This window comes from Berghia stephanieae, chromosome 2 (genome assembly GCF_034508935.2).
Source record: "Berghia stephanieae isolate SIO BIC M18660-M18661 chromosome 2, UCSD_Bste_1.3, whole genome shotgun sequence".
In the NCBI taxonomy this organism is placed as follows: domain Eukaryota; kingdom Metazoa; phylum Mollusca; class Gastropoda; order Nudibranchia; family Aeolidiidae; genus Berghia; species Berghia stephanieae.
This window is the reverse complement of record NC_088361.1, coordinates 36,483,521-36,508,907: the sequence shown is the minus strand read 5'-3', so window position 1 is coordinate 36,508,907 and position 25,387 is coordinate 36,483,521. Positions and strand designations below refer to the sequence as shown.

The 25,387-nt window shown below is 32.9% G+C and overlaps 1 protein-coding gene across 2 annotated transcripts; it reads left to right on the top strand.

Annotated features, from left to right (window-relative positions):
• Positions 1–149: 149 nt before the first annotated feature.
• Positions 150–23,545, top strand: LOC144964802 (coiled-coil domain-containing protein 93-like). 2 transcript variants are annotated; one of them, XM_078899435.1, is made up of 21 exons: positions 150–259; positions 4,958–5,071; positions 5,531–5,625; positions 6,332–6,443; positions 6,950–7,048; positions 7,700–7,756; positions 8,105–8,202; positions 10,041–10,077; positions 10,580–10,672; positions 12,581–12,631; positions 13,421–13,507; positions 15,867–15,983; positions 16,316–16,452; positions 16,797–16,878; positions 17,507–17,581; positions 17,818–17,889; positions 18,682–18,790; positions 19,177–19,259; positions 20,169–20,206; positions 21,819–21,903; positions 22,984–23,545. In XM_078899435.1, exons 1-21 carry the CDS (start codon positions 167–169, stop codon positions 23,140–23,142), a joined length of 1,893 nt encoding a protein of 630 aa, XP_078755561.1. In that variant the 5' UTR covers positions 150–166; the 3' UTR covers positions 23,143–23,545. The 2 variants fall into 2 exon arrangements, with proteins under 2 accessions (XP_078755561.1, XP_078755562.1); XM_078899436.1 differs by lacking the exon at positions 13,421–13,507.
• Positions 23,546–25,387: the final 1,842 nt, after the last annotated feature.

Here is a 25,387-nt window from a genome sequence, read left to right as displayed (position 1 = left end):
AAAAAAATATTTGTTGATTTTTTCATTATTTATGGTCAAAATTTATTTAAAGAAATATATATTATCATAGTTAATATATCCACGAACCTTTTCATAGGTGCAGCTTTTTAAACTTTAATTGTGTATTCAATCCTTTCAATATCAATCACATGATAAACAATACAAAATGGCCTCTACTAGTGGGAGTATCTTTGCAGGAAGACTACGGTCTGGGTCTGAAAAATATGGTGCTGTTGATGCTGATGGTAAAAAAGTCGAGGTATTGACGTGCCGTTGATATTGTTATTTGAGAGTGTCAAGGGAGACCAAAATATTTGTCTCCTTAGACTTAGATAAAACGGGCCATTTTGGCTTCCCGGGATCAGTATCAGTCTCAGCCAGTCAAGTGTCAGTATATAGCTTCAAATTAAATTCAAAGGCCAAAAGGGAGGCCTTCGCCTTCCGAAAACTCCTCGATTTAGCATCTCTTGCAATTTGTATTTTCACCCTAGATCTTTTGTCAGGTCTTTATTTATTAAATTTGTCAATATATAATAGCATTTCAAAAGCTATAGACATAGAACAAACCTTGATACTTGATAGATTAGTGCATTACCATTTCAATTTCCAAAGTGGCAATTCGGACCCGAGTCTGAATTGCTTCCCGTGGCAATTTGGACTCCTGCCACAATGCGCCTGCGCAATCACAGGAAGTGTCGGAAGTGGAAACTGGGTCGAAAGTGAAGCGTGGTAAGGTGGGGGGGAAGTAGCTCGTACTCAGATGTCAGTTGTCTGTCGGTAGAAGGGCGAGTGAGCGAGCAAGTCACGTTTTAGAACTCCCGAAGATGACTATACCTTCAAAAGCGGTGATCTATTATTCCCCTTTGTCTTACTTTTTCTTGGGTACTTTTTAATTGTAATTCTAGAACTTTTTACTATCCAATTTCTCCCTTTTTACTGGCACTGATATGACCTAAATGTGTTGCAAGCGCCTTAAAAACCAAAAAAAAAAAAAAAACAGCAAAAAAAAAACAACATAGATCTAAATATTTGTGGTCTTTGGGAGATAACAATTGTAGTCGCTAGTGTTAACGTTAACAATCAATTCGCCCTCACATAGATAAAAGAGCGTCATTGTGTAATAATGATTGGAAGATTTATTTGATTTGCCATGAACATGTTGCTAAAGATACATGCATGACATGTGTGTGTGTGGGGGGGAGGGTAACCGCAAACGACAGAGGCGCTGGACGCAGAGGAGAACATGGTGATACGATATGAGATCAAAGAGAAAAAGCCGCCGGCTCTTGGGTTGTGGAAATAGTTGTTGGGGGGGGGGGGAGTGTGTGTGTGTGATTATTCTGTTTTTAATGACTTAGAGATACTCATGGATGTGTGTGTGTTTAGGAAGACCTATACGGTTTCTATAGCTGCAAACGGAATAGTAACTGAGAGTTTCGCTATTGATAAGTTCATCATTCGGGCGCATTGCAGTATTCCGAATCGAAGAGCCATCGGAGACTGTTCAGACTCGACCCTGGTTAGCCACGGAGTTCTATTCGAGTCCGAATTGTCACGGGAAGCAATTCAGACTCTGGGTCCGAATTGCCATGGGAGGCAATTCAGACTCGGGGTCCGAATTGCCACGGGGAGCAATTCAGACTCGGGTCCGAATAGCCTTTTCCTTCAATTTCACCATTGGTTGCCTATCTAAGGCTAGGGTCAAGGTAGTGCAAAGCAGTCCTGCTAATCCTTAGTTGTTTTTTTTCTATTAGGGTTAGTTATAGGTCTTCGTCTTGCTAGGGTGTTTGTTTTTCCTATTAGGATGTAATTAAAGGTACTTGGTTTTATTTTTTCTTAGTTGTGGGAATATTTAGGTTGTTTCCCTTAGTATGAGGAGCTTCTGGAAGGCCTCCCCAAATATTTTGGACACTCCAGCACGGTTTCCTTACTCATTCGAATGTCCCAAATGTTTTCCTTATTATTATTCTTTGTTATCATTCCATTCCTTCCTCGAACACGGTTTCCTTGAACTAATTTGACCCAGCCAATATTAAATAATGAATTAAAGGTTTTTTGTTTTTTTCATTGTGCCCAGGTTATTTCGACCACCGATGACTTACTGTGATATTGACAGTTACTTATGTGTGTATCGTGTGTATCTATCTACACTGCATGTGTGTGTATGCAATATAATAATAATACACATGCATTCACACACAGCCATCCATACACTCCATTGTCGTTTAGCATAAAAGACTGCTTCTTTTTATCACTTCGCCATTAGTTCCAAATTCAACTCCATGTGCCATGACGTGTTCATGGTTGGCTATGGCGATAAATAAATGTTGTGATACAGCAACTCCCCCCTCCCTTCTGACACACACACACACCCTTGTAACATATCAATAAAGTAAATATAGCTGATGGCTACATAACGCAGTGGATATTCGACCTAGGTATCTTTCAGGTCCGGAGCAAAGACCATACTTTGAGCCACACTGCCTACCCCCTTCCCCATCAAACGTTATGGCAATATACAGTTTCCTCGAACGTTCTTTCATGTCCCGAGGGGTTTGAGGAAACCGTGCTGGAATGTATATATATGAAACTGTTTCTCTCTGTTGAAGAGGGAAGTTTTTTTTCTTCTAGGTCTATTTATTTATTGCTTTATGGTTTTTTTTGTTGCTGGTCTTGTTTTTTTTTTGGTTGTTGTCTTTATTGTTGTTTTCTTCTAAGCCTTTTTAATGATATAATTATCATTATTATCATTCCCCCCCCACCACCCCACCCCCAGAATAAGTCAGAAGAGAGATTGCTAGGGAGACCACAATTTTAGTCTTCTGATATATAACAGTATTTTCATCTATTTGTCTATCTATTTATGTTGTGGAGTTTTGTTTTGTGTGTCTGTTTGGGGTTGTTTTTTTTTTTTTAGTTCTCTTATTATTTTTATTTTTTTTTTGTGTGTGTTCTTTATTTTATATGTTTTGTCTTTGGTCTCCTTAACCAAAATAGCTCAGTCTTAAGAAGACAACGATTTTGGCTTCCTGTCGTACAACTGTATTTTCGTTTATGGAACTGTCATTTATGTTGAAGAGGCGAGTTTTTTTCTTCTTATCTTCTATTTATTTATTACTTGTTTGTTTGTATTTGTTGCTGTTCTTGTTTTTTTTTTTAGGCCTCTATATTATATTATTGGCATGCCCCCCCCCCCTCTCACCCCCTTCCCACCACCAAAAAAAAAAAGATAAGAAGAGAGATTGTAAGTAGTTTGTCGTACAACACAAAAATTAATTAAATTTTCTTCTTTTTTTCTTCTTTTTTTTTTTTTTTGATAATTTTAAAATTATGTTTTTTTGGTGGACGGCTGATAACTACCAATCTTTGTCTTCTCTATCCCTTTCCCCCCCCCCCCTCTCTCTCTCTCTCTCTCTCTCTCTCTCTCTCTCTCTCTCTCTCTCTCTCTCTCTCTCTCTCTCTCTCTCTCTCTCTCTCTCTCTCTCTCTCATTTGGGAGGGGGAGGGGCATGATATTATTACACGGTCTAAAATAAAAAGCCCCAACAACTACAAAAGCAAACAAACAACTAATAAATAAATAAATAAATGAATGAATAAATAAATAACTGGCCTCCTAAGCATAAAGAAACAGTTCCACAAATGAAAATACGGGAGGCCAAAATCGTGGTCTCTTTAGCAAAAATTGAAGAATAAAAAAAAAAGAAGAAAACTAAATTAATTTTTGTAGTGTTTGTTTCTATTGTGTTTGTTTGCTTGTTTGTTTGTTTTTATTGTTTTGTGCCAGTATGCGGTCTAGTGGTATGACACTTGCTTTCGGATCAGCAGGTCCTAGGTTCGAGCCTTACTCAGTGCATAGTTGAGTCCTTAGAAAAGACTCTTTAGTCTTTACTCACATGTTCTCACCATACTCAGTTGTAAAATGAGTAACAGCTTTATCTCTGTCCACAAAATTGTAATATCACCTAACAGGTGTCATGTCCTGTCCTGCATGTTAATTGTTGCTGTTAGCTAGGGAACCCTTGTAAAGTGCTTTGAGCACATTTCGTGGATATTGCGCTATATAAATGCTCTAGTTTTTTGGGTATTTTTTTTTTTTCACTGCACTTGACTTGACTGTGTCTGAGACTGACTGATACACTACTCAGACAGTGCAAGTAAAAGATATAATCTGGAAAGTGGTGTATGGTATGAGCATGAGACAGGCAATATAAATGCAATCAATGAGGCCAGTGAGTTTTGGTTCTTTCTTTAACTGAACATATTGACTTTAAACTAAATTTCCCCCATCTAATTTATTCCGCACGAATCCAGATTGATGCAGTAAATAAAATGTTATAAATGATGAAAAAAGTAGAGAAGTGCCAGAAAACAATAGAGAAGAGAAAACTGCTTTGGTTGGTGAAAGTGAAAGTCACACCCACGAGCCAATAAGTATTAGTACACCACTTTCTTTCCGGTTGTGGGAGAGACTTTCTTTGCACTTTACTTTTCTTGACTTCATAAAATAAAGTGGTTTTTAATTAAATCTGTATCATGACCTGGACCCCTACAACTACGTGGGGTCAGAAAGAGACCAACAAACAAATCCATGAACATTTGACGAGTGAGCTGTTCAGCTATATAGCACTCCTCTTAAACATGAAAATGTAAACATACAGCGAAACTAATGAGGCATGGAGTAAGCTCCAGTTAAGTGAATGTAAATTTGAGTAAATGTTTCAATATTTTTGTTCTTGTTATTTTAGATTGATTCAAATCAAGATGAAGATCATTATTATCAACTTTATCATTTATAATTAAATACAAATCTTAATTACTTTATCACTTTTGATAATTGAATGGATCTCAATCCTCCAAGCTTTACATAACGTGGCAACCAAAGATAACAACTGTAGAAATAAATCATAGTTTTTAACATTTCAATGCAGACTTGTGTTTGTTTTTTAAAATTTTAGGTTGAAACCAGGGAAGATGAAGAGCAAAATGTTAAATTGCAGCAAATCATTGACTTGTTGCTTGCTGCTGGATACTTTAGAGCCAGGATTAAAGGATTATCCCCCTTTGATAAGGTGAGTGACTATAGTAGTGTTTATAGTTAAACTTAATAAATTGGAAAATAAAATCAGTAATATTTAACTAAATGAAAATCACCACGAACAGATACAGTGACCTTGTCTTCAAGTTTTATTTCAAATGCTTGGAAGATATTTCATTCCAGTTTAATTTTGCTGTTTCTACCATTAGATTACTTTTATTATTCCAATAATTTTATTTACTATACATTCTGCCAGAAGACTACCATATAGTTTTAATCAAACATTTGAAATGTTTTATTATTCAGACATTATTATAGGCCATATACATTATGAGAATGTCCTATAATGTCCAAATTTAATATCAGGAAAAAATAAGAACATCCTGATGTTTTTGTATCAAATTTTATTCTAAATGAACAACTGTATTGAAACATTTTCAGTCATAAAGAATAAAAAGACTTTCCTTTGGTTTTTGATTAAAAAAATGAATAGGTTGTAGGAGGAATGACCTGGTGCATCACGACTTGTAACTTTGATGTTGATGTCGATTTACTTTTTCAAGAAAACTCAACCATTGGTCATAAAATGTGAGTGATAAATCTTTTCAGCTTTAGATCAATTCCCAATATATGCTATAGCTGTTTGAATAAAATATTTGTCTAGTGAATTCTGTGAAGATGCTTTATCAGATCTGCCAAACAAACCAATAAAATCTGGATCTACAACATTTTAGTTGCAGGGCATGGCGAGGGGAGTGACAAGAAAAGGGTGCCTGTTTTTTGGGGATTTTATTACCATCATATAATAGTTTTTATATTAATTAATCACTGAAAAATTGTTAGAATTCTTTAATGGTGTCTCCCAGTTAGTTTTCCATATAAACTTAATTGTTATGCAATTTACTTTTTCTTGTTGTTTTTTTAAACCAAAGAGGGATGGAAATCTTGCGTCAAGACTTAATACAGTTTTTTTTTCTTTCAAAATTTGGATCTTTTAAAAAGGAATTACTGATTATAATATTTGTTTGCAAAATAAAGGTCATACACTTTAAAATGGGCATAAGTTATAAAATGAAAGCTCAATTAACTTGCATTTCTTTACACATGAAAACTTATTGAAATAAGTTTTATCGTAATTATCTTATTTATCTGGTATACTGTATTGTACACAAAATGCAATTAATAGATTATATGTTAATGCGATTTTCATTACCATTAACAAATATAACACAATGATGAAAAACATTATCTGCTGATATGAAAGAAATTTATTTAAAAACAATTTCTCTCTTAGTGCGCTCACAGAATCAATTGTTGCTGTTCTTCCGAGAATGAAATGCCCACATAGAATTGAGCCTCATCAAATTCAGGGGTTGGATTTCATACACATTTTCCCTGTTGTGCAAGTAAGTTTGTATGAATTTATAATTCACAAGTTTTGTTCATCTCAAGAAAAGTATTTATTTAAACTTTTCATAAGGATTCAAAGTTGCATTGGATTTAATTTATAAATTGAAAATGTATTTTTTATTTCTAACATACTTGTGCATGAAAGTCGCTTACATTGTGGTTACGTTTAATGTTTTAGATTTACTTTTTGCATGGGAAAATCAGTGGATGCAATTACTACGGTAATAGCAGTGTTGTTTCCCAATATGAATTGAAAATTGAGATATTATTTATTTTTCTTTTTAGTTATTTTAATGATTATATATGAATATTTTTTAAACTTGCAAAAATCCCATATTTTCTATCAGCCAGATACTATTGGGGAATATAATTTGAATGTGGAATTCTGAATTAATTGTTATCATTTTGACCTGCTATTATGTATCATATTTTCTAATGGTCAAGTTACTGACTAATCAACAGCATGTATGAGATATGTTTTGTTTTCTTTCTCATTCTTTAGTGGCTGGTGAAAAGGGCAATAGAAACAAGGGAAGAAATGGGTGACTTCATTCGTTCTTTCTCGGTTTCCCAGTTCAATAAAAGCTACAAAATGCCTGAGGTAATCTTAAAACAGACTTTTGTTCTACATATCTGTGAATTAAATTGTACTTAGAATTAAAGAAAAAAAAAAAAGAAAACCTATCTTCCTTTTGAATAGCCTTTCCATGGATTCACTCATATTACGTTTTCAAAGCAATCACAGTAACATTGTGTTCTCCTTTACTCGCTTGAATTTTGTCTTGTGCTACCTCTCTCACCATTTATCTATATAGACTGAATTTTGATTTTCTTTATTTTGTAGTTAAGGGTGGTACAGTTAGTATGTTCACGCTATATACCTTCTTATCATTTGAAACCACTGCATTTTATATCAGGTAAAAATTTTGAATTATTACAAATTAAAGCTCTTCATTTATTCAAGCATTTATTCGGCATCTTATGCCTTTTGTCATAAAATTCAATCAGCATATGATTTTTCTGAGACTTGCATTTATCATAACATGTCCCACTTCTACATATCACATATGACATGACCAGATCAGAATGATTTGTATTTGTATATATGTGTTTGTGTGTGTACGTGTGTTCAATATTTTTTGTAATTTTTGCTTAAATGTTAATAATAAAAATCTCCAGTTAGTTGAAAGTAATTTATTTTTGTTTAATTTTCCGCATTTATGTTTTTATATATTGATTTATTTATCCCCAGGATGAAGAGTTTGAACATACCAAGGCTAAAGCCCTTGATTCCGTCTTTACAGTAAAGGTAATTTTTTTCTCCCTCTTTTTGAACATTTGTAGGACAGCAGATGCTAGTGATATACCAATCCAACTATCAACTCACAATTACTTTCATAATGATTGTTACATAATCTATATATTCAAGTTTGTTATATTTATTGTTTCAAACGACAAGTTAATTTTTAACGAAAAATTCTTTGCTATATTCTGTTTGACCCCAATGACTTCATTTGAGTATTTTTAAATTATTTTTTTTTTGACTCATGTATATGGCATTTTATCCTATGAAAAATTTCTATAGAATTAGAGACAAGGATTTGAGTTTCTTTTTTATAATTTGTTTTTTTTTAAATTTATTTTTTTTTTTTTTTAGGAAATTTACAAGCCTAAAAGAGTATATAGGCGTTATGATGCTGACAAGCTAAAAGATGAAGAGACAAGAGTTCAGTCAACTCTTTTGGAATATGGCAGGTTGGTGTACTGTGATCTTTTCTTTTTGTTGTTGTTGTTGTTGTTGTTCTTCTTCTTCTTCTTCTTCTTCTTCTTCTTCTTCTTCTTCTTCTTCTTCTTCTTCTTCTTCTTCTTCTTCTTCTTCTTCTTCTTCTTCTTCTTCTTCTTCTTCTTCTTCTTCTTCTTCTTCTTCTTCTTCTTCTTCTTCCTTCTCCTCCTTTTCTTCCTCCTCCTCCTGCTTCTTCCTCCTCTTCCTCCTCCTCTTTCTTTTCCTCCTCCTCCTCTTTCTTCCTCTTCCTTCCTCTTCCTCCCTCTCTCTTCTCCTTCCTCCTTCCTTCCTCCTCTCCTCCTCCTCCTCCTTCCTCTCTCTTCTTCGTCTCTTCTTCTTCTTCTTCTTCTTCTTTTTCTCCTTCTTTTGTTTCCCTCCGATGTCCGATGTCATTTACTCAAAAAAGGGAAGGAACTAGGATACATTGCATCGCAGTTGTCTGCCATAAGGCCCATTATTTGGTAGTTTATCATGCTTTCTGTAGTCCTAAACAGACAATAACAATGGCTTGATATCATTTGGATAGAAAGTTTGTCAATTACAAATCACCCTCTACTAAATCAAACAGACCCATGAGTATTTAGAAATTGCCATACTTAAAGAATTAAGATGACTAGTTGCCGAATCAAACCTTTGATTTTAATTTAGACCGTGTTGTAAATCCAAGGCTGTACTGCTACATTACAGTGACACACATATTTGAATAATACTTTACACAATTGTAAACATATAATTATTTTAGTCATGCATGTACTGTTTCTAGACAGTGGTTATGGTTTTGCATAGCTCAGTGATGATTGATTTCCTCAGATACGCGATTTTGGAGTCAGAGGAGGAATTTCCTCCTTTTAAAAAAGTACACTTTCCCCTTTAATGTACTGACAGTGAGAGACTTGATGTGTGTTGGAACAAACATGTGCAGTTTCCCACCTTCCAGTGATAGTAATAGTTTATTATCTCAATTGCTCTACAATTTGAGGTTAATACAGTAAAATTAGGGCTTAAAGGCAATAATTCAAAATGTCTTCCCCTCCTTTTTCACATTTTGTCGCCATCAGCACTGATAGCTGCTTACATTTAAGTTTCAGGCGTGTTTTTTTATTTTTTTTTAATGTTCACCTGATAAAATCTTCTTCCCCCCCCCCCCCCCCAGACAACATGGTGTTGGTAGAGCCCTGAAGAAATCTTTTTTTTTTATCCCCAAACAATATGGTGTCCTTAGATCCCTGATAAAATCTTTTTTTTTTCCCCCCAGACAATATGGTGTTATTAGATCCCTGATAATTTTTTGTTTTTTTCCCCCAGACAATATGGTGTTATTAGATCCCTGATAAAATCTTTTTTTTTCCCCCAGACAATATGGTGTTATTAGATCCCTGATAAAATCTTTTTTTTCCCCCCAGACAATATGGTGTTATTAGATCCCTGATAAAATCTTTTTTTTTTTTTTCCCCAGACAATATGGTGTTATTAGATCCCTGAAAAAATCTTTTTTTTTATCCCCAAACAATATGATGTTATTAGATCCCTGATAAAATCTTTTTTTTTTATCCCCAAACAATATGGTGTTATTAGATCCCTGATAAAATCTCCCCCCCCCCCCCAGACAATATGGTGTTATTAGATCCCTGATAAAATCTCCCCCCCCCCCTTTCCCCCCCCAGACAATATGGTGTTATTAGATCCCTGATAATTTTTTAAATTTTCTCCCCGGACAATATGGTGTTATTAGATCCCTGATAAAATCTTTTTTATTTCCCGGACAATATGGTTTTATTAGATCCCTGATAAAATCTTTTTTTTTTTTCAGACAATATGGTGTTAGTAGATCGGACAGAGAGGAGAAGGTAAGTCAGCACGGAATAAAATTAGTTTGAAAGAGGGAAACCAATTAATAGATGTGATTAGGGTCACCAAAAGATCTTTGCAGTCTAATGTAAATTGTAAACTGTTCGACTTGGCACTGCTTGAAAATCAATGAGGCTACACAAAGAATGGTTAACTTTTATTCCAGTATTTGCTTGTTCAGTTTTACAAAATGAACATCTATTTGGTTTGTAATTGCCATTTTATTTGTTGATGATGATAATGATCCTCATTATCGTTATTATTATTATTATTATTATTATTATTATTATTATTATTATTATTATTATTATTATATTATTATTAATATTATTATTATTATTATTATTATTATTATTATTATTATTATTATTATTATTATTATTATTATTATTATTATTATTATCATTATCATCCTCATCATCACCATCATCATTAGTGTTATTATTGTTTTGATTTCTTTATTTGTCATCAACAAAATTTGCTGTTTTTCCTGTCATTTAGGATGGAGAGAAGGCAGACAAAAAGAAAGCAATTGCTGCTGGTTTGGCAAAGGATGGTCAAGATGACGAGGAAGCACTTCGAGCAGAGGAAGAGGTATGGCTTTGTTTTTTTCTGTTGGCTTGCTTTCCCCACACAATATTTATATGGTTAGGCAGATGAAATGGTAAAATAGCAAACAAACAAATAATAATAATACTGCTAATGATGGACTCTTATAGAGCGCACTGTATCCTCAACAATGAGGCTATTGGCCCTTAAAATTACATCAACACAAAACAATATTTAAAGTACATGACATCAAAAAAAGAAAATTTTCAAGGATTCCTTAAAAACACAATGATTTTGATTCTCGGATGCTCTGTGGAATGGTGTTCCATATTGATGGACCAAAATGAGAAAAGAACCTTATTCCCGCCTTTGTACGAAAGCGTGGGACAGTCAAACGGTTGGTGTCATTGGAGGAACGCAAAGGTCGGGTTGTCGAATATTTCTTCTAAAAAAAATAAAAAAAAGATTCCCTTTATTCATCCCATAGGGGAAATTTGTCTCGAGGGTCTATTCCAAGGGAAGACTGGAATAACCCAGGCATCAGCCGCAGTGCAGCACCGCAAATTGAGCTAGGGCGAGGTGACTTGCTCAAGGCCACACAGCTCAGCGGTGGGTGATCGAACTCGGTACCTGGGTGGGGTTCCTGACGTCCCATAGTGGGCAGGGAGGTACATACTGTGTCTTCTATCCCCCTATATATGTTTTCCCAAATGCTTTCTGTCTTTGTCTTGGAATGAGATTACTTGGTTTTGTCCAGAACCTGCCCGGATACCCGAGCTGGGAGGGAAACAGTCAAATTTTGTTAGAGTTTTGGGAGATGATATTTTTTTCCTTGTAAATCATCTCTCTGTTATGCACTTTATTATATTGTTTACATATTAAATATGATTTGTAAACACTTGAGTGTACTCCTCTTAGTGGGGACCAGTGTTTGTGTCTGGGTGAGACTTTTAGGTGATCTCAAACTAAGTACTTTGATAGTGTGCTTTTGGAATCTACATCTGTTTCCTATTTGAACCAATTCCCCTTTGTCTTCCCTTTTCTTTCTGGGTGGGGTTCCTGTCTCCCCTAGTGGGCCGGGAGGTTCTTGCTGTGTCTTCTATCCCCTCTTATCTGTTTTCCAATTGCTTTCTGTCTTTGTCTTGGAGTGAGATTGCTTGGTTTTGTCCTGACTTTGGTCGGAGTCCTTGGCTGAGAGGGAAACAGTCGAATGTATAGTTATTTATGGTTTTGGGAGATGATATTTTTTTCCTTGTAAATCATCTCTCTGTTATGTACTGTTACTCTTTTCATTTTTAACATATGATTTGTAAACATTTGAGTGTGTTCATCTCAGTGGGGATCTGTGCTTGTCTGGATGAGACTTTTAGGTGATCTCAAACTAAGTATTTTGATAGTGTGCTCTTGGAATGTACATCTGTTTCCTATTTGAACCATTTCCCCTCTGTCTTACCTTTTCTTGTGTGCTTTAATTCTTATTCTAGAACTTATTACTATCCAGTTTTCTTCCTTTTTACAGGCGCTGATATGACCTCAATGTGTTTCAAGCCCCGTAAAACCCTTAAAAACAAACAAAAACAGAACTCGGTACATTTTGGGTATGAAGCAAAGACCGTACTGCTGAGCCATCTATTGGTGAACTATTACATGATTGGAAGATATTTATATATACTGCATTGCCAGATAAAGCAAAAACTGTTAAAAAGTACTCATTACAATACTCTTCTCCATTGTTTAACCAAATAAATAAATAAAAATATCTGATCACCCTTTTACATAGAAGTTCTATTTTTTACTGAAACACGATGTCTTTACTAATCATTATCATCGCAAGGACAGTAACAGCAATTCAGTTACTGTGAGATTTAGTCTGCTCTTATGGGATATTTAAGTTTGAAAAACATAAATGCATTAACTATACAATCATATAAAACTTTTTTTTTTCTTTTACAGCAAAGAATCAAAGCTCTGATGAGTGGAATGTCCGCCATGGGATCCCAGGAGGTAGAATTTGTTTAGTTGTCTGTTAATAAACCGTCCGTTTTTACAATGTTATTACATCTTTAAATTTCAGTCATTGTTTGCACAAACAAAAATGAAGAAATATGTGATTATTGTCACATTCCTCGTTTATTTGTTCTTTCGCATGAATGAAGCATAACTGTTTTCCTTTTTCATTTGTGCAAGTGCCCGCTTTTTACGTTGTATCAATTATTTATTATAATATTAATAATAATAATAAGAATAATAAGAATAATAATAATAATTATTATTATTATTATTATTATTATTATTATTATTATTATTATTATTATTATTATTATTATTATTATTATTATTATTATTATTATTATTATTATTATTATTATCATTATCATCATTATCATCATCATCATCATCATCATTTATGACCAAAAGCTCGTTATATAGATTGATATACAGAATGATAATTTCTTTTATATTTTTTGAATTTTTCTATGGTTATTATTGAATTGATATTTTGAAATAATTAAGAATCTCTCAAGGTTTTTGATGTTATTTTATTTCTGAAGGTCAAATTCACATATTTCTCAGCATGTTTTTTCCCCCAACAAAATAAGTGAAGAATTCTATGTTTTTATTGCATGGTCATTTCTTAGGAGGACTATAATATTTTATTTTTTAGATTGGATTATTTATGTTATATTTGAATTTCTTTTTTTCCTTTTTTTTTTCTCCAAAACATAATTGTTTATGAATTGTTTAATGCTTTAGTCATTGCACGTTTATTCTATGCTTTGCTTGTCACCTAAGGGTAAAGTGACTGCCAGTGCAGTAGGTTCCATTGTAGGAATGCAGTCCGAGAAAATACAGCAGATGGCATCAGAATATGCCCAGAAGGTGAGCTTTGTTTGTGATTTTTAGTAGAGGGTGCGTGAAATCTGTAGACTTGTCACTTATACAGAAAATCGATATAAACATATTTTGGTGACCAATTAGGAATTTTTCCACCAGATTCACATTTTTGAAAACCAAAATTGTAGAAGGATATTTGGTTAATATAGATTTTTTCTCTTGAAACTTGGATTTTATTGGGGGTTTTTCAAAGAGAGTGTATATTTTAAGCTTCTTGCATGTTATGAAATTCTATGTTAGCTTTATTTCTTCTTGTGTTACTGTTTCAGTATATGTGTTAGTCAGTATATGCTACTAATGAGAAATGTTTCACAGCGATCAAAAAAAAATATAAACAAGAGAGAAAAGTGTTTACATTGATGTGTATTGACTTACTTTTCTTTGCATTTTTGTTATGCGACTAGGTGGTTCATTATTTATACCATTTGTATTATGTTCTATGAAAGAGTGTTTAAAATTGACTTGAAAAAAGTTACCATGTCTCATGGTATTTTATTTCTGTGTTAAGGCATTTATCAGGTGAAAAGACAAAGAAAAAATGGTCCAAACTTTAACTCTGTATGTATTCTATACAATTATTTTAAAATTTAAATAGACAAATGACATTTTAACAACTCAGTTAATAGTGAAAATTGTATGACTTGTAGCATGTTATGTATGACATGCCAAAAAGAGTTGTATCGAAAAGTTCAGCGAGATTACTATCAGTTTTTCTTTTCTTTTCACTTTTTCAAAATTTCTAGGAATTCTGATTTCTTTGAGAGACTTTTCCTTAATCAAAGACCAAATAAGTAAGAATATTCGAATGGAAAATTTAATTTAATTAACAAGGACAGATTTAATTGATTGATTTAATGAAATTAAATTGAAACTTCCATTCAATTGGACTATTGTTATTTAGTTCTTCGAGCTACAAGCAGCAACGTTTGCCTTAATCTGGACCTCAACTTTTCTTTATTTTGATCTTAATAATCTGGGAATGCCTTGCATAAACCTTCAATGAGCCAAGTATTACCCTGTCCTTTTTGTATAGGTTTTGAGATTATTGAGTCAATCCAAGCAGCAATTATCATATAACAATTCTTCATCAAGGACGGAACATCAAAACCTGAACGAGGCAAATAGAGCCCTTAAGGACACGTGCACACTTTTGGACTAATGAGATTTCAAAAGTAAATAATAAATTAAAAAAGAAACACATTTTGTTCTAAATCTGATATCAAAGCTTTAGACTATACCCTTTGCTTACTTTTGAACACTTTAAAAATAGGAAAGCTTGAGTTACAGTATACAGTGGTTAACAAATAAAGATCTGAAAAAGTGGATGAAACAATGCCAGACAAAGCATGAAAGAAAAATACAAGAAAAATTGCCCTCCAAAAAAAAACGGCTTGCCCCAGTCAGGCAGCTGATTTTTTGGGATGTTTTTTCTTTCTTGCTTTGTGTTTGACTGTTTCATACACACTTTTTCAGATCTTTATCTTACACCAGTGTCTGCTCCCTAAATTGTCACTGATTTAAAAAGAAAAAGTGTTTAGATTATTTTTTAAAGAAGTGGAACTGATGAGTATTACAAGTAATATTAATTATCTGGCATGCTTGTCAGATGTGTTTATCTCCTTCTTCAGTCTTTTTAAAGTAAACTGAAGTAAGGCGATGAATTTGTAATCGCAGATTGATATTTTGAGTTGTTCATTTTATCCATGCATCATACAAAAAAGAAAGATAAAAAAAAATTATAACTTGTTTATTCTTTTTTGACATTTTGATATGGGTTTATAATTTATTAACTTATGACTGCTTATATGCCCATTTATTTATTTATCTAGATATTGTCTTATGCATATGCTTCAGATAGGTATTTGCCGACAAGGATCTAGCCTTTTTTTTCACCGATATCTTGAAATGAAAGTTTTGGAAAAAAAAAAAAAATGAGTAAATACAATAATAATAAGAATTTAAAAAATGAAACCAAGACATCAATGAAACCACAAAACATTCTGAATTCAATTTATGAGAAATTTCTGTTTTGATTCTTGAAAATGGTGTCATGCATTGCTGTTCATTACATATGAACCCCTGGTATATAGTAATGTTTTTTTATCTGAACTTTCTGACATCTACATAAATACATTAATGAAAATGTTGATTTTTTAAAAACATGAAATAGTTTAACTATGGTGAGGATGACTTATTACAATAAAATAATAAAATTCAATTACAAAACAAGAGGTTTCATAACATTTAAATTAGGATTGTCGAATTATAAATGAGCTCTTCAAGTAACTTTTTGAAATGATTTGCTATAATCAAGGCTGTTCCATTTTTATCCTTTCTTTACCAGCAAGCTGAAATGGAACAGATGGTGAAACACGAGAGACATGGAGGGGAACAGCAACACAAACGATTGACTGCTGCTCTCAGGAAACAGATTGATATGCAAAAAGGAAAGTTGGATGAGGTAATTTAATGGCATTAGAGATAGAAGTGTCCTACAGTGGGATCTGCTTAAAGTCAACTTCTGCGTAAACACCTTTTGTTGGTCCCAAATTACCATCCATCACCCATCCATCTGTCTATATATCTATCCATACATATAAATATATCAACTCTCTGTGTGTCTTTCAATCAGCACATCATGCTAAGTTGAATGCAATGTAGTCTGCTTCATTGCAGCAGTGCGCCTTGTCGTTGGAGATGGGTTTTTTTTATGTTTCAAGATATCAGCAACTTTTTAAAACTGATTTTCTTCTTTGATTGTTATTTTATTAATTTAATTGTTTTTTTCTGCAGATAAAAGCGAAGCATAACGAGATGCAGGCTGCCTATGTAGCAACCCAGGAGAAATTAGAGGAAGTGAAGCAACAAACAGCCAGCCTAGACAAAGAGATGGAACGAATGACAGAGATTGAGCAGGGAGAGAACCAGAGGTGAGGAAGATATTATTTTGAAGATCAACCTCATGGTTGTGTAAACTTGAGCCAATCTAAGAGTACCCATAAGAAATCTGGGAATTTCATTTGTTCATCTAGATAAAAATGTTTTTTTTTTTTTCCATTTTGATATTTGTCATTTGTATTTTTTGGAAAAGAAAGTTCAATGTGTAGCAATTGTTTTGCTTACTCTGATAAGTCTTGATGTTAGAGAAAGGTTTTGACATTTTTTTTTGTTCTCAAGACTGATGCTCTTTTAAACAATTCTAATCTTTTCTAATCTGATTTTTCACTGATTTAAAAGAAAAGTCATAATTTATCGTTTTGTATTTCTTATTTAGTATTCTTCAGAACTTACGCTCATTGGTTGCTATGAATGAGAATCTCAGGAAACAAGAGCAAGAATTCAAAGCCCATTGTAAAGTGAGTTGGTTGATTTGAAAGCAAGATAAACGGTTTTGGTTGACGAACATGTTAACAATAATATTATAAGCTTTTTAAAAGATATAGCCAATTAATCAAGAATGTCTTTTCATTCGCAAACTGTTCTAAGTCAAATATATTCAATTATGTGGGAATGTGATCTGTGGACCTATTGTTATTGTCTCAACCATCTCTATTCGTTTTCCTTTTTTATGTTGCTCTTTTTCTGCCTTTGACCTGTATTGAGACTTGGTTTTGTTTATTCCTGGCTGGAATCCTTTATCATGATGTAATCCATCTGATGTGAACATTTATTTACTATTTATGTTTGGGGTAACACTCTTTTCTCATAAAATCCTACTTTACTCAGGTTCCATCCCCTCTTCAGAGGTTGAATGGCATAGCTTTTCATCCTTTGCAATCCATGGTAGTCCTTTTAAAGTTTTCAGTCTCATTCCAGTCATTTTTTAAAATGTTATCTATCTATCCAGTATTTCTTTTTTCTTGCTCTTTCTCTCGTTCCCTGAATTATTTTCCAGTGCCACAGAATAACTTTTTATGTATTACAAATTTAAAATTGTCCATTATTATACATAATTGTACACCTTCATTCTTGTTATACATACAGGAAGAGATGGCCAGGCTGAAGGCAAACATGGAGAACTTGAAGAAAGAATCAGATGAGGTGGATTCCGAAGACAAGGTACATAAAAGTAGTGTTGTATTTGAATTTTGTCTCCAATTTACAATAATTCCCATTTATCAGAAATTTGTAAAGAGGATAACATGATCTTCTTTTGAATAAATTTCACCGTTTTATATTACTTTTTATGGCCTCAATTTTATTGTTTGAAAACACTACATTATTAACAATTGTGTTATTCAGTTATGTGACTTGATTTATGTATGTATGCTCTCAAAAAACATATTTTTCAACAGGAGAGGGTCAGTTTAATTGACAAACAATACTCTGCAGATAAAGAAAAGTTACAGAAAATACGCCTGTTACTTGTGAGTAAAATACACTTCTCTCTGTTTCAAATATAATTTTTAATTACAAAATAATGATAGTACATCACTCAATTGAAAATATATTTCTTTTGCTTACTATTACAGTATTTCATTGATCAAATTCATGAAGTAATTATTGTTTGATTAAAAACCTAATGCATTTCGCTTTCAAAGGAAATTTAAATGTCTGAAATTGACCTCCCGTTGTGGGCAGGAGGCCACGCTGTCTCTTCTATACCCATATTTTGTTTTCCGAGTTGCTTTCTGTCTTTGTCTTGGAATGGGATTACTTGGGCTTGTCCTATTGCTGAGGGAGGGAAACAGTCAAAAGTATAGTTATAATTTTGGGAGATAATATTTTTTCCGTTGTAAATCATCTCTCTGTAATGTACCGTTACATTTTTGTTGTTTTAAATTTAGAAATAAACATTTGAGTGTATTCTTCTTAGTGGGGACCTTTGCTTGTGTCTGGAAAAAAACTTTTAGGTGATCTCAAACTAAGCACACTGATAGTGTGCTCTTGGAATCCACATCTGTTCCTTATTTGAACCCTTCCCCTTTATCATACTTTTTCTTGTGTGCTTTCAATTGTATATCTAGAACTTTACGACTGTCCCATTTTCTTCAGTTTTACTGGCGCTGAATTGACCTCAATTTGTTGCTAGTGCCGTAAACTCCTTAAAAACAAACAAAACAAACAAATATCTCAAGATCAAGATACAGAATTCATGATATGATTCTAATCATCAAATTTTGTGTATCATTTTAACCGTTTTACTTTTCTTTTTAAAGGCCAAGAAAAATAGAGAAATTGCAGCATTGCAAAGGAAAATTGATGAAGTACCTTCTAGAGCAGAACTGAGTCAGTATCAGCGCAGATTTATTGAACTTTACAACCAAGGTAAGTTAACTTCCCCATTGCCATGTAATCATTTGTTACATATATATATATATATATATATATATATATATATATATATATATATATATATATATATATATATATATATATATATGTAACAAATGATTACATATATATATATATATATATATATATATATATATATATATATATATATATATATATATATGTTACACTTGGCCATAAATCAAGCACTTGCATTGATGATAAAGGGGATTTATTGAATAACATATTTTCATTGTCATATTCAATGCTTGAAACTTATTAGGATAAGCATATTTTGCACAATGTCTGCTACGAGTATTTGACTTATTAATTTTCAAAACCCTTATTATTTTTATAATTTCCTTAATGCACTATTTCAGTGGCGGCAAAACACATTGAGACAAAGCAGTTCTTCACCCTGTATAATACATTAGATGATACCAAGATGTACTTAAATAAGGAGGTAAGTCAAATGTATCAAGCGCAAATCTTGTAACAAGGTTTGAATTTCTCTTCTGACTATAAAAATGCTTTATGCTACGTTGTTGAATCAGTAGTTTGAAATTTAAGTCAAATCGTCATGAAGTTTATTTACTGTACATGTGATGTAAATTGGTTGGTATGTGAAGCAAGGGAAATTATTACCTTGTTTAAGACTGGCATCCAATCCAAAGGTCAGCATGCAATTGCTTCTGCAACTGGGACAGATTCCGGGTCCATTAGCCTGGAAAAGAATTCTTACAGTTTCTCATAATAATTATAAAGAAAAATTCATTACCTACGTATTGAAGTCACTTGCCTTTTTATCATCTGAAAATAAATGTTATCGAGCAAGTTAAGATATAAGTACCTCACATTCTTATATAAGATCCAGTTCTAGAAAAGTGAAAGGAAAAATATTAAAATTTTCTCCATATTTGTCTTAGATCACTTTTGGCTAAAGAAGTCATGACTTTAAGTATGTATGAGGCAATGAGATTTTGGTAACATAAAGATAGGCTCTTTTTGATTTTGTCGTTAAGTGGATTATTAATAGTTGTTTAAAAAATGTTTGTGCTTTTGTTATTAAATGCGTTTTACTTTTTTTCTTTTTATTATGAATAATATTGTTATTTGTTTTTTGTTTTTTTTTGTATTTTAAACTGCATTTGCCATCGGTGCTTTTCCTCCATCAACCTTTGTAAATATGATTTATTCCAGAGAACAGCATCTTTATTTATGGTCCATTGTTAAAATCAAATAAAAATTATTTGGATCAGAAAAGAAAAAAAAAATAAAAGAAAAAAGTTAATATTAGTGTTAATATTCACAACTGTATGTGTTTTTATTTCATTCTATTGTTTTGATTTGATGGGAAATGTGTAAATTTCAGGTCCAACTTTTGAACAGTATTCACGACAACTTCCAACAGTAAGTATTCACAATAATTGTTATCCTATCTACTACAATTGAGATAATGCCTTACAGGTGTCCTTCCGTGTTTACATGTTAAGATCTGCTTTTAGCTTGAAGCTTCCTGTGAAGCGTTATGAGCACATATAGTGGACATAGGGCCATTTAAAAACACGTTTTCTTTTGTAATTTGATGATAAAAGTGTTTCAAAATAAGGCCCCAGATAGAACAAATATTTTTTTTATCCTGTTTGTTATAAAAGGCAGTACTCCTTTAAACAGTCAAGTCCCTGCTAATACCGTCATTGCAGTTATCCAGTCAAAAAATTGAAACTTATTTGAAAATATGTCTTCATTTTTTTTTTCTACCTGAGCTAAATTCTCCATTTATAGAAACAGTTAATTTTGTTCATTTTGATATTATAGGATTTATTTAGAGGATTTATTAACACGTAGAAAAGGCAATACAATTCAATTTCATCTTGATGATTTATATAAGGTTTTGTGAATATCGGATGGACATTTATTTTTCACTGTAAAATGGCTATTTGTGTTTGTGCATTCAGCTATATTAATTAAATTGTCTTTGAAATAAAAAGAAAGAAAACAACACAAAGACATAAGACCTACTGTCGTTAAACGTTTTCCTCATTGGAAGTTGTCCAAATTTTGTGCTCTTATTTAAAACCACATCTTTCAAAGGACTGGTTAGACAGACTTCCTCCAACTATAATCAATCAGAATTCTGACTCATCAATGTTGGTCAACAATTATTCCACCAACCTTTTTCAATTTCTTGAAAAAAAAAATAAAAAAGAAGGAAAGAACAAAAAAAGTGGAATGCTCTGACTCCTATCGACATGCACTGCAACCACTCTTGGTAGCCTCTCTTATGTGAGTTTAGCCAGTGAGTCAAAGAATGTCTGTGCTGTTTTAGCCTTCTACAAAGTCTCAACTTACATTTTCTTTCGACCATGAATAGTTGAAATTGTTATATTGCTATGAATGAAACTGCAGTTGTTCATACAAAGTTAGTGGAAATAGGCTTTTGGTTCCCTTTTATGGTTGACTTTTGAATTTTGGATTAACTACTGACATTTTTTCTTGGAACCTTAATCTAGTTTGCGTCAATTTCAATGTACCAGAAGATTTGGTCAATCATTCGGCTGATCTAAAGCATTTTGGGAGTGGTGTAAAAAACAAATTTGAGTTTGAAAATTCAGACTATTTTGTTTTTCAGCATATACATGTCGGGGTTTAGGTTTCTAAATTCAAATTTAATTTGATAAATAGGCATAGGGGCCAACTGTCCCGATGATAAAATCTGGATTGTCCCAGTGTGGCAATCTGGAGAAAAAGAAAAAGATTTTTTAAAAATTAGGTTGAATATATGTAAGGAAATGACCCTGGCATGCTTTTTTGACTAGTAATTTAAAACAAGGAATAGACAAATTGAGAGTATAGCATCCAGATTTTAGGTTATAATAATCAAACAAAAAACGCTTCTTAAAAACTTTCCAATGGAGGATGCTTTGTTTATTTGAACATTTTTGAGCAATGCTCAAGCTTTTGTACATTTGGATTTTTTTACATCTTAGAATTCAATGATTTAAATTAATTTTTATTTCAGAGCCATGTCTTCCCCTGCTAATAAAGAAGCATTCCTTAAACAGTTTGAACAAATTGTTGAAGGAGTCAAACAAAACAAAGCTAAAGTAAGTTTTGACGTCTCTAAATATCATGTAGCTGTTGTGTGAGGAATTGCATGCCCAATCATTTCCCGTCCTAAATGTTAAATGTTGCTGTTGGTCAGGGACCCCCTGTAAAGCGCTTTGAGCACATTTAATGGATATTGCGCTATATAAAAGCTCAATTATTTTTTTTCAGTCAAATGATCATTTAGTTATTTCTGTGATGATAATTTGCCTTCAGTTTTTTTTCCATCTCATGATAGCATCAAATTATCTTTTCAGTATTCAACACGGCAAATTACATCAAATTCTTCTTTTAACTTAATACACCTGTTGATTATGCCATTTCTAAACTGGGTGAATTTTCATCTCTCTGAAGGAGATAAAGTCACCTCACCTAATTTGAAATGGCTGGATAATTGAACACTTGTTATCCGAATATATTACTCACTATTGATGATACAAAGACTGCCATATAACAAAATACTGATCATGGTATTATCCATGAGCTCTTTTTTTTTTACTTTGACTTTGAGCACACACACACAAAAAAAAATGCAATTGTTACATTTAAAAAATAGAAATAATAGTCATCAAGAAATTAAAGTGAAAGATAAAAATATGACGAAAAACAAAACATAATAGTAAAAATCACTATTAATAAATAAATAATGAGAAGAACTCTGTCAGCATTAGTTTTAATAAGCTAAATTGAAAAAAAAGCTATACAGCCTTCCATGTGGCATTCCATGAAGGAATATAGATAATCCATCAAACAACTGCTTGATGTCAACAGGAATCACCCATATTATACCAAGTGAGCATATTAGGTGGTAATAAATCTTGCCAAAGGCAAAATGAAATGAAAGCGCCTGAAGTAAGGTTCGAATCTGTACCTTCACTGGGTCACAGTGCGGCTTAACCACTCGGCCACCTAGCCCATGATGTTAGATTTGAGGTCAATCCCTCAGAACTCTAATAGAAGAATAGATCACAACAAGTTTCTAGGACCATGTGTTGGGCAAAGGACAAATCAGTATTATGTCTTTACAATATTTATAGATAATTTTGTTATCACAATGTTTATCACCTTTCAATCAACAGGTTGAAAAGAGGAGACAAGAGGAGAAGATGAAGAGAGACCAGCTAAGTGATCAACATCTTGATTTGATAGAAAAACAACGTCTTTATTTTAAGACTGTAAAAGATTTCAAAGAAGAGTGCAGGAAAAATGAAATTCTTTTGTCAAAATTGAGAAAATAATATGATTTTGATAATTTGTCCTTAATTTATGAATTGGCACGGATGTGATTATTACTATTTATTGTTATACAATATTGCATTTCCATTTTTCTCAGGTGTGACGAGTTCTTTTTTTTTAATGTATACTCTTCTAGTTTATTTGAAGCTATATTACATTCACTTATGTAGACAGAGCTAAAAGGCAGTGATTAACCCATTTATGCAATTTAATCCTGTCGCTGGAAAGAGCTAAGTTGATGTTTTACTATTGGTGCCAATGCCATTTGTCAAACTTAGTTGAACTCGCAAAAAAAAAACCCCAAAAAATCAATTAAGATATTAAAGATAAGACCAAAAAAAAGTATACAAACCACTCCCCCCCCCCCCCCCCCCCCAAGAAAATAAAAGAATTAAAAAAAAAAAACTAAGGTAAAATAAAATAAGATTGGATCAGTTTCATTTTGATTTCTCTTTGCCCATTTAAGTCTTGACTTGTTAAAAATGGGTGATCTTTGACACATCTTTATCGATTAGTTCTTAACCTTTTATCATTACATTACAGACGGCTTATTGGGGAAAGTTCTGAGTTTCTGATACTTTACACGGATATGCTGTCATTTTAATTATATAATTAATTCTTGGCAAAGAATTATTTAAGCTAAAAGGAATATTGTTTGTAAATCACTCTGGTTGCCACTGTATCAAGTGAGCAGATTTTATTTGATGGAGCAAATGTATAAGAACAGCTTTTAAGGAGGCATGTCTGTATAACACAGGTCTGTGATTTCATGATGCTCAGTGCACTTTATAACACTTCAGTGATTCCCGAGCAGACCATATGAAGCTATTTATTAATTCAGTATTAGTCACCTTTTAGAAATCTCCTTATGTATTGCACACCCACATCATCCATTGCTACATATAGCCAGTGTTTTAAACTAACAAAATCAAACTAAAAAAATAAAATTTCCTTTATTCATCCCATAGGGGAAATTTGTCCTTTGAGTCTGGAATAACCTAGGCATCAGCCTCAGTGCAGCGCCTCAAACTGAGCTAAGGCGAGGTGACTTGCTCAAGGCCACTCAGCACAGGAGATATTCTAACTCGGTACATTTTAGATACGAAGCAAAGACCATACCGATGAGCCTTGTGGATAGGTTGAGGTGGATTATTAAAATGTATAGTATGGGCCATTATGGGGACAAAGTTTGCTATCATTGTCAACTATTCAGAGAATGACCACACTCATTGACACTTGACATTGTAAAGATTTCTGCTTTGCTATCCAGCATTAAGGAACTAGTTACGTATTGATTTTTGTCATTCTTTTAAGTATCTATCCTATCAAGTAGTCCTTCAGGGCCTATGAGGTCTATAGAGCCAGAGTTACCCCGGTTTTTATAGCTTGAAACCTGCAATAGAAATTATGTACTTGCTACCCTTAGGATAGAAGGCTAATCTATTGCAAAGTATTTTCCACCAGATCTAACAGACCCAGCTGCCCAATTACTACTGGGTGTCAGAAAAAAATCTCGACTTCACCCGGGATTGATCTCGGTCTCTCTACTTGTGAAGTGGGTGCTGTACCAACTGAGCTATCAAAGCTGCATATTATTTTTAGTTAGAGATCCATGTTAGATAAAATATACATTCAAAGACTTTAAATAATGCATTTGTTTATGCATATATATATATATATATATATATATATATATATATATATATATATATATATATATATATAGCTTCCAATTTTCATAATTTGCTATAAAATGAAAAGAAATAAAAGTTTCAGAGAGCCTTGTATTGAGCTCATTATGAAAAGAGATTCTTTCATGAATTCATAATCCTGCCTTTGCGTTTCTCATTTTGTTAGTTCTTGGTACCTATATACCTTTTTCTGCGATTGCCGACGTGTACTTATCAGCTCGTCTGATAACCCAGATTGTTATGGGCACAAAATTGTTGTAATGAAAATACTCCCAAACCAACGCAAAATGTCTATTTCAACAATGTTTAATCAAGCCAGGAATTGCGTTAGGCTACCAGACATGCTAATATCTGTACTAGTAGGGGGAATTAGGATAAAACCGTACAAATTCGGGTTGAACGCATGAAAATTGGCATACAGGTAGCTGAGGCCCATATTTACGACACCTGCAATTCCATTTGTCTTGCTTTTTTGTTGATGTTATTAACTTCAGATCTACAACTTTTCCTCTACCATCTTCCTTTTTATAGGCGCTGAAATGACCTTAAACTCTTG

What these genes read in the sequence shown, in the direction of transcription:
- LOC144964802 (XM_078899435.1), top strand. Translation starts at nt 167, where the DNA reads ATGGCCTCTACTAGTGGGAGTATCTTTGCAGGAAGACTACGGTCTGGG. An exon ending in CATCAGAATATGCCCAGAAG is followed by an intron (nt 13,508 to 15,866) that starts GTGAGCTTTGTT and finishes TTTCTTTACCAG; the next exon opens with CAAGCTGAAATGGAACAGAT. An exon ending in AAAAAGGAAAGTTGGATGAG is followed by an intron (nt 15,984 to 16,315) that starts GTAATTTAATGG and finishes TTTTTTCTGCAG; the next exon opens with ATAAAAGCGAAGCATAACGA.